This window comes from Trichechus manatus, unplaced genomic scaffold (assembly GCF_000243295.1).
Source record: "Trichechus manatus latirostris isolate Lorelei unplaced genomic scaffold, TriManLat1.0 scaffold00194, whole genome shotgun sequence".
NCBI classification, from domain to species: Eukaryota; Metazoa; Chordata; class Mammalia; order Sirenia; family Trichechidae; genus Trichechus; species Trichechus manatus.
The window spans coordinates 4,453,029-4,463,290 of NW_004444130.1; the positions used below are offsets into that span (position 1 = coordinate 4,453,029).

At 38.0% G+C, this 10,262-nt stretch overlaps 1 protein-coding gene across 1 annotated transcript in view; it reads left to right on the forward strand.

The window, feature by feature from the left end:
- Positions 1 to 10,262, forward strand: part of CNTNAP4 (contactin associated protein family member 4) — a 132,298-nt gene that overhangs the window by 37,133 nt on the left and 84,903 nt on the right. Inside the window, exons 6-7 of the mRNA XM_023741931.1 lie at positions 3,450 to 3,556; positions 6,853 to 6,972. Of these exons, the coding sequence (XP_023597699.1) occupies positions 3,450 to 3,556; positions 6,853 to 6,972 (227 nt within the window). The remainder of the gene's footprint in view (positions 1 to 3,449; positions 3,557 to 6,852; positions 6,973 to 10,262) is intronic.

Sequence of the window (10,262 nt, forward strand, 5' to 3'; positions counted from 1 at the left end):
CATTATTTCAAATAGACTCCTAAAACCTTCTATTGCATTTTTCATTTCTGAAATTTTGTTGTTTATCTTTTAGATTTTTAATTGCTGTTTTTGTATGGTTTCTAATTGTTTATTTATTTTGACGTTTTGCTCTTGTATTATGTTTCTGAATTCTTCTGTTGCTTTGTCTACATATTCCTTGATCTCTTTCATAATCTTTTGGAGAGCCCTGAGTGTTAGACTTTTAAATTCCCTATCAGGAAGTTCTGGTGACTTTTCTTCTGCTAGAATGTCAACTGATGCTTTATTCTAGTTGCTTTCTGGAGCCATCTTGTCCTGTTTTTTTAAATATGTTTTGATATTGTCTGCTGTTTCCGAGACATTCAGGTATTATTTTCTTTATTTATTTATTGTTGGTTTGTTTGCTTTGTCCTGCTTTTTTGTTTTGTTTGATTATGTCTCGTTGGGTGGGCTGAATATGCTTTGTTGCTTGCTCGTCTGTTGGCACAATAGTTCTCACCACCTTGTCCTGGTGTGCAGGGCCGATTGCTCAGCTATGGTACAGCAGGCAGGTCCAGCAGGCATGAAAGGGGTGGAGATGGGTCGTTTGTCTGCAGTATAAACCAGGCCAGGGCTGGAGCTGGGCCTCTGTGGTCTGCAGGGGGGGTCCTGAGCTGCTGTGGAAGGACCTGAGGCCCTGGCCTGATCCCTTTTTGCTGCAGTGGGTGGTGGGAGGGTTCTGGAGCCAGCAGGAAGGGTCCTGCAGTCCAGGATTGATCCCCTTGGGGTGGCAGCAGGCAGTGAGAGGTGTTCAGAGCCAATAGGAAGGGGACTGGGGTCCGGGCCTGGGCCCCTGGGGGCTGTGGCAGGTGGTGGGAGGGTCTTGCAGCTGGCAGAAAGGGGACTGGGGTCCAGGCCTGGTCCCCTAGGTTCTGCAGCAGATGTCAGGATGGGCCTGGAGCCTGCGGGAAGGTGCCTGGAGTCCTGGCCAAGTCCCCTCAGTGCCATGGCGGGAGAGTCCGGAGCTGGCGGGAAGAGGCCTGTGGTCTGGGCCTGGTCCCCTCAGTGTAGCGGGTGGCAGGGTGAAAGAGAGAGGTAGGAGAGGGGGCAACATCAGGGGCAGAAGGGGCTAGATGGAGGAGGGCAGTAGGGTGGGCTGGTACTCTGGTTCCTGGCAGTCAGGGTTGCCGCAATGGGGTGATTATAGCCACTGTTCATCAGAGGGGTGGTGGTTGTAGGAGCGTCATCCTGTGGATACCGGGCGAGAGAAGTCTGGGCCTCTCCTTGAGTTGCAGCCAGCAAACGTGGTCTTACTTAGTCCCGGGTTTGTCTGCGTCGTACCTTTATCTTCTATTGGGAATTCTATGGAGGTGACTTCCTGCGTGTGGGGTTATTGGCTTTATTCCAAGATGGCAACGCTGAGTCATGCCATTTGGTTAGGAAACTCTACTTCATATCTCTGTTGCTTCCCCGTTTTCTATCAGTTTCTTCTTCTCAGTAGCTTCCAATGTATTACTTTATCCCTTCATTTAAGGCTCACGGTTCTAGGATTGACTCTGTATCTGTTTTACTCAGTTTTTTGGGTCTTTGTTGCAGCAGGATGGCTTAGTGCATCTAACTAGTCCACCATCTTGGCTCTGCCCCTTGTTTTAATTTTTTATCTCCCTTTGCCTTGGAGACACCATTGATTTGAAATGCTTAAAAGCTTAAGTAAATCATGATACATTCTTTGAATGAATTATTGTGGATCTATAAAAATGCTAAAAATATATCAATGTTATTGGCATGGAAAGATGCCTATTATTTTTTTTTGAATCCTTAAAAAGCAGGTTATAAAATAGATGTACTTTATGATTAAATTTATGAAAATTATAAACACCCAGGTATATGTAGATATGTTTATAGTGGTAATGTCTATGTAGTGATATTGTAAATGTATTTCTTCTGTATTCTTTCTCAGATTGTTTGATTTATGTACAGTGGACATCTATTTTTTATAACCAGGAACAATAGATAACATTTTCAGGTAAACTTGGGAAAAAATCCTATAAGCAAAATATTAAGTGCCAATACTCAGTTTCAATAAAGAAGGTGACAGCAACTCCATCACAAAATATATTCTTGACAGATTTTCTAGTTTATTTATTTTTTAATCTGGAATGAATGAAAGCATTTAAAGCCTTGGTCTCAATCTGTCTTTCATTCTAAATTCTAAAAAGCATCAATAATCTGATTAGGGCCACTTGAGTTGATACCAGAAGTTCCCAAACGTTTTTAGTTCATGGTGTCCTACATGTCTTGGTAGATTTTACACAGCTCTCTAAGCCAAAAGAAATGCCTAACCATTCTGTTTAGTAAGTGATTTTGGTCCAAACAATTTAATAAGTATTTATGTTCTAACAACTTAATAGCCCTTTTAAGAAGTACTACATATAATTTGAAAGAAAAATAATATTTTTATTTCATTTTTAATTACACAAAATTATTTGGTAATCAGATGTCTGTACCTATTGGGCACTGTGCAGCACTTCAAAGCTTGGAAGCCGATTGGACACCACCACCCTCATTTTTTGTCCCATGCTGATTTTGCCTGGTACTTGTTTTTTATCAAACAGCTACTAAAAACTCAGCTTCACAAAGATAGCATGTCATTAAAAGGAATGTATTTCGATCTGATGTTGAGACTGAACTACCTCGAGTAGGCTATTCTTCAACGGACTCCAACCATGTTTTCAAAGGAAGCAGATAATACGTTATTTTGCCTAACTGAACACCTCAGTCATTGACAGATGTTGAGTCTTCCTGTATTTCTCTTGAAAATTTAAAATATTGTGGGAGCCCCTGTGAGTTTTATGCAGCATTCTGGGGCACCTTGTCACACAGCTTGTAATTTGTGGGTCTATACTATGTGTCCTTCAACATTTCTGGACATATATGCTAAGTAATAAAGATGTCCCTCCCTCCTACCTATTTCTTTACCCCTCTTTTTTTTTTTTTAATTCCTTCTTCCTTTAGTATTCACACAATGTAGTAATTCAGTATGCTCAAATATTTTAATTTTATGTAAGCAGTTAATATACTTGGCAACGTATTTAATTAGTATTATGCCATTTGGGGAAAATAAAAGTCTGTGATATAGTGGAACACGTTGAAAATTAAGCAGTGATAACTACCTAAGTATCGGTTGAAATTGGGTGAATTTATTGACCTAAGGTTTCGTTCTATGATTAAAGTATCCTAATGACATAGGGTTGCTATGAGTCAGAATCGGCCTGATGGCAATGAGTTTGACTGGGTTTTTTGTTTTTTTTTTTCAGTAACGCCAGACTGAGTGACCATTAGTTATTGAATTTCCTCTTTATGTTATTGTTGGCATTCTTCTTTCATAGGACCATGTTTTCAGATAAATGATGTATATTTCATGATATGTAAAAGTGAAAAATGGTGACTGTATCTGCACCTTCTTTTAGGTGTTTGCCCAACTACTGTGAGCATGGCGGTGAATGCTCCCAGTCCTGGAACACCTTCCGCTGCGACTGTGCGCACACAGGGTACAGGGGAGCAACTTGCCATAACTGTAAGCCGAACAAACACACCTGCTTGTTCTTGCCTCTGCTCTGATTTCCTTGTTCCATTTCCCATTTCACTGTGGTGTTATGTGTGTCCGTGTATGTTCGACCATGTGCTGGAATGTACAACCCTGAATTTTGGCATCCAGTTGATTTCTAGTTTGTTTTAACCCACCTCATGAAGTAGTCAAGATAGATGACAGGAACACATAATATAAAACAAGATAGAAAAGAGTAGTGTAACTGGCAAAGGGAACATATGGGTGGGATAGCAGAAGGGTAAAAATAAAATATAAATGCAGAACATGTGACATAATCTTGTTCAGGTATTTGAACTGGGCCTACATTTTGACTCTAAGCTTTCTAGAAACTAAAGTATAGATGGAAACATACTCAGTTACCAGTTCTTAGTGTTCCTACAATTTAATAAAGATATTCTCAGAAGCAGCACCAGATGGACTGGGGCGGGGTGGCTTGTGGTATGGAAATTTAGATGTTTAAGAGAGACTACGTAATGCTTAAATTCTCTTCCAACCGTGTTTGATGAGAGTGATGAGGATGACAGTGGTAGATAATGATTGTATTCATCGTAACAGCTAATTGTATTGAATACTGTCTAAATGCCAGGCACTGATCTGGTGTTTTATAAGTGTTAGTTCTTTTAATTCTGAGGACAAACGTCAGAGGTGGGTACTATTATTACCTCTAGTTTATTCACGAGGAAATAGATATTAATCAACTTGCCGGAGCCTACTTCAATAGTTGAGACAAGTAAGGATGAGGACATTTGCAGTCATACCCCAATACCCTTTTCCTGTGTTATAAACCATCTTTTCTGATGAACTGTTCATGCTATTCTGTTGTTCAGTAACCTGTAGGAACATATCATGGGGGTTTGGGGAGACTGAAATGCCATTTTTTCCTTTCCTTTTTAAGATATCACTACTCACTTTTCTGAGCAACTTCTCTGCTAGTCCTCTTTCCTGCAGCCTTGACATCAGGCAGGAGTGTTAGATGCAGCCGCCAGTCTCACCACCCCCAGTCCCTTGCACTGGTCTATGGCTTGGTACTCCTGCCAGAGTGCAGATTGGGGTCCTGGCTTCCAGTCCTGTTGGCTCCACAGTGGACCCTCAGAAGTCCTGATTCAGGGCAGGAGAGGGTGTGATCAAGAGGTGCTCCTGGCCCCACCCCTAAATGCTTCTACTACTACAGCCATAGTGTTTCTCTGGCATTGATTGTGTATATGAGAGTGCCTAATATGAGTTCATGAGGAATGTTTGCTGTCGCCAAAGCCACACCTCATGTGTAACCAGAGGCCACGTTACCTGAGCGGGGTCACCCAGCTAGTGGAGGGACAGTATATTTTATTTTTTTGGTATTCTCCACCTTCCCCAATGTAGTACCTAACTCAAACCAGAAAACTACTAAGTGGGTTTTAAGTAATTAAGTATTCATTTTTAATTGTTATCAATGACTGAGTTTAAGTATAATCACAAGCTGCTTTGGGAAGAAAACCAAACGATAAATAAAAAAGCTATTTTTTTCTGCAGCCCACCATTTCAGCCAGTAATTGAGTTAATTTATTTAGGTTCTTGAGCAGATGATTCATAAGGAGCTGAAAGTCTTTTGCCAACAACCATTCTGAGAAATGCGGCCAGAATGACAGAACTTGTTATAGTGAAGCTATCACTGTCTTTAAGCATGAGGAGAGGGAGGAGCAGGAATGGGGCCCTTAAAAGGGTTTTATTAGACAAATAATACGTTAAACATCATTCGGTAAAAGTCAAACAATACACATAAAGCAAAAGACCCCTAATTGCCCCTACCCAATCATAAGTCCTCTCTAGTACCAGCCCCCACCTCAAATTTATGCATCCTGCCAACCTCATTCAAGAGATTTATGACCATATGTATAACTCATTGTCACTGAGTCAGTTCGGACTCGTAGAGACCCTATAGAACAGAGTAGAACTGCCCCATAGGGTTTCCAAGTCTGTAAATCTTCACGGAAGCAAACTGGTGGGTTTGAACTGCATTTTCGGTTGACAGCCAAGGGCTTAACCACTGTGTCACCAGGGCTCCTGACCATAAGTATACGCATATAAAAATATAAAAAGAGAGCATTTTTACACCCTTACTTAACTGACACAAAATACAAATAGAACTGAAAAATATCCTATGTGTGTATTTCCATCTATGTAATATACACTAGGAGTCCTTGGGTGGTGCAGATGTTAAGCGCTTGACTACTAACCAAAAGGTTGGTGATTTAAATCCACCCAGAGGCACTTCGGAAGAAAGGCCTGGAGATCTACTTCGAAAAGATGGTAGCCATTAAAAGCCCTATGGAGCTCAATTCTACTCTGACACTCATGGGGTCACTATGAGTCAGAGTCAACTCAATGGCAGCTGGTTTAGTTTTGGTTTAACATATGATAAGAACAAATAAAATCATTAGCTTGTGGAAGAGTGGGAAGGTAAATTTGTGTGATTATCTGGAATTTTTTTTAACATTGAACAAATTAACTACATGAGTCCATGTTGTCTAAACACTCATTAAAATGATTTTCAAAAATTTAAAATACATTCAGAGAAGGATATGGGCATTGTTTCTTTCGCATTTCATAGAATAAAAAGCTTAATGGAAGTTATTGGTACATTTGACCAAATGTTAAATAAGAAGTATGCATCACACACAGGTGTTACTATAAAATCTTGTGCATGGCAAAAAATGTAATTAGATAATCAAAAACATCCCATTATGGATCAGATTTACTGAGACCAATTGGAGGCATATTTCATATAAGTTTCTTCTGCTTTGAATTTCAACTGCCTTGAATTCCCATTACAAAGCATGTGAGAAAAGAGTATAGGTAAAACTTTATTTAAAACTTTTTTATTGCATATTTATTGGATAGCAGTGGATTATTTAAGAAGATTACACTAACATGTTTCAGATGTTCAGTATTAAAAGGTGATGCTAGAATTAGTGCGAAATGGATGTTACAAGATAAAGGTATCACATTTACTTTTAAGTGTCTTAACATTTAAGCACCTACCTGCTCCTTCCTTATTCCTTGTAATGTAAAAATAAATGTCATAAAATACAACTTCTTTCTTTTTTTCTATTGAATCTATTTTCATCCATATTAGAAAGAGTTTTATATTTTAAAGTACGTCGTACCCTTTTCCTCGTTGGTAATGTATATACTAAATTTGAAGACTTGGGAGTATTTTGTGTCCAAATTAAAACTTAAGGAATTCATTTCTTCCTATTCCATTTATGATGATCTCTTTTTTACAGCTATTTATGAACAGTCATGTGAAGCCTATAAGCACAGAGGAAATACTTCAGGGTTTTACTATATAGACTCAGATGGAAGTGGCCCCCTGGGACCATTTCTTGCGTATTGCAATATGACCGGTGAGTTAATCAACTATCATTTAATAGTTAAATTTGCATGAATGCTTGAAACAGACAAAATTAAAATGGAACAAGTAGAAAGTTGCCCTAATTGCAGCTTGATTAAAATATTTATTATTCAGTAGAAAAATTGAACATTTTTTTTTTCAAAATTGTTTAATAGTGATGATTTAAAATGTTGTCATTATTTACTACTATATATTTGGCATGTGTATAGACTATTTAATAATAAATGTTTTTGTTATGCCCTGAAACAAAAATGATAGTGATTTCTCTGAGCAGACTGATACTTGTGAAAGCTTTGAAAAGTATTCAATTTTTAAATGTATGTAAACATAGAACTTACTTATTCATGAATTATTTACTTACATAAATTTACATAAGAATTAATAGGCACAGAAAATGCATTTGATTAAATTCAACATCCGTTCATACTGTAAAAAATAGAAGAAAACTTAATAAATTATCAAAAGAAGGAAATTTTCTTAATTTTATAAAGGGTACCCACAAAAAAACCTATAGCAAATATCACAGTTTATAGTGAAATATTGAAAACTTTATCCTTGATAGCAGGAATAATATAAGGATGCTTGCTATCACCACTTCCATTCACCAGTATGTTAGAAATCCTAACCAGTACAATAAAGCAAGAAAACAAAATAAAATATATACATAGTGAAAAGGAACAACTAAGATTCTTATTATTTACTGATGTCCTGATTATGTATTAAGAGTATCCTGAACTCACCTATGAGTAGCTGATATTTGACAAAGACCTAAAGTCTGTTAAATGGGGAAAAGATGGTGTATTTAACAAATGGTGCTGGCATAACTGGATATTCATCTGTTAAAAAAATGAAACAGGACCCATACTTCACACCATACACAAAAACTAACTCAAAATGGATCAAAGACCTAAATATAAAATCTAAAACGATAAAAATCATGGAACTGAAAATAGGGACAGTGCCAGGGGCCCTAATACATGGCATAAATAGTATGCAAACCATAACTAACAATGCACAAACACCAGAAGAGAAACTAGATAACTAAAAATCAAACACTCATGCTCATCAAAAGACTTCGCCAAAAGAGTGAAAAGAGAACCTACAGACTGGGAAAAAATTTTTGTCTATGACGTATCCGATAAGGGTCTAATCTCTAAAATCTACAAGATACTGCAACACCTCAACAACAAAAAGACGAACAATTCAATTAAAAATGGGCAAAGGATATGAACAGACACTTCACCAAAGAAGACACTCAGGTGGCTAACAGACACATGAGGAAATGCCTATGATCATTAGCCATTAGAGAAATGCAAATCAAACTACAATGAGATACCATCTCTCTCATGCCAACAGGGCTGGCACTAATCCAAAAAACACAAAGTAATAGATGTTGGAGAGGTTGTGGAGAGATTGGAACTCTTATGCACTGCTGGTGGGAATGTAAAATGGTACAACCACTTTGCAAACTGATTTGGTGCTTCCTTAAAAAGCTAGAAATAGAAATACCATATGATCCAGCAATCCCACTCCTAGGAATGTATCCTAGAGAAATAAGAGCCTTCACACGAATTGACATACGCACACCCATGTTCACTGCAGCGCTATTCACAATAGCAAAGATGGAAACAACCTAAATGCCCATCAACAGATGAATGGATAAACAAATTATGTTACATACACACAATGGAATACTATGCAACGATAAAGAACAACGATGAATCTGGAGGGCATTATGCTGAATGAAATAAGTCACCAAAGGACAAATATTATAAGAACTCAAGAAAAGGTTTAAACACAGAAAAAAGCATTCTCTTTGATGTTTACAACACACAGTACAAGGGAAGTCAGTACAACTGGACCAAAGCAAAAGCAAAGAAGTTTCCTAGACACATCCAAACACTTTGAGGGACAGAGTAGCTGGGACTAGGACCAGGGGACCATAGTTTCAGGGGACATCTAGGTCAATTGTCATAGCATAGTTTATAAAGAAAATATTCTACATCCCACTTTGGTGAGTAGCATCTGGGGTCTTAAAAGCTTGAGAGTGCCCATCTAAGATACATCTATTGGTCCCATCCCTCTCGGAGCAAAGGAGAATGAAGAAAAACAAAGACACAAGGAAAATACTAGCCCAAAGAACTGAAGGACCACATGAACTAGAGAGTCCACCAGCCTGAGACCAGAAGAACTAGATAGTGCCTGGCTACCACCAATGATTGCCCTGACAGGTAACACAACAGAGACACCCGGACAGAGCAGGAGAAAAATGTAGAATAAAATTCAAATTCACGTAAAAAGACCAGACTTACGGGTCTCACAGAGACTGGAGAAACCCCTGAAACTGTGGCCCCCGGATGCTCTGTTAACGCAGAACTGAAACCATTCTCAAAGCCCACTCTTCAGACAAAGATTAGATAGGAGTATAAGACAAAAAAATAATACACATGAGGAACGTGCTTCTTAGTTCAATGAGATATATGAGACAAAATGGGCAGCTCCCGTCCAAAAGCAGGATGAGAAGGCAGGAAGGGACAGGAACTGGTCAAATGGACATAGGGAACCCGGGGAGGAAAGGAGAGTGCTGTCATATTGTGGGGATTGCAAACAATGTCACAAAACAGTATGTATATAAATTTTTGAATGAGAAATTAACTTGAGCTGTAAACTTTCACCTGATGCACAAAATAATAATAATAATAACAAATAAATGACACTACAAAATAAAGACTATCCTAAACAATGTATAAACTATTAAAATTTGAGAAAATCACTGGATATAAAGTTAATATAGAATTAGTTCTGCATATTAGCAATAAACAATTAGAAAATAAGATGTTAGATGATTCTATTTTAAATAGAATCAAAAATCTCAAACATATAGGAATAACTCTAGTGAAAGACGTTCAAGCCTTCTACACAGATCAGTATAAATGCTCTAGAGATAAATTGAAATCCTAAATAATTAGAGGAACATAAAACTTTCACTGATGAGAACTCAATATTGTACAAGTGTCAGTTCTTCCCAACTAGATATTGATTTAGTGCAAACCCAAGTTAAAATCCCAGCAGGGTTTTTGGTTGTTGGTTGATTTGTTTGTTATGGTGAAAACTGGCAAACAGATTTTAAAATTTTATGAGAAAATGCAAAGGGACAAGAAGAACCAAATCAATCTTGAAGAACAAATTTGGAGGATTTAACTGTGCCAGATGTAAAGACATTATACAAATAGGCTATGCAGAACAGTATGTTATTGACACAAGGATAAACAAATAGGCCAG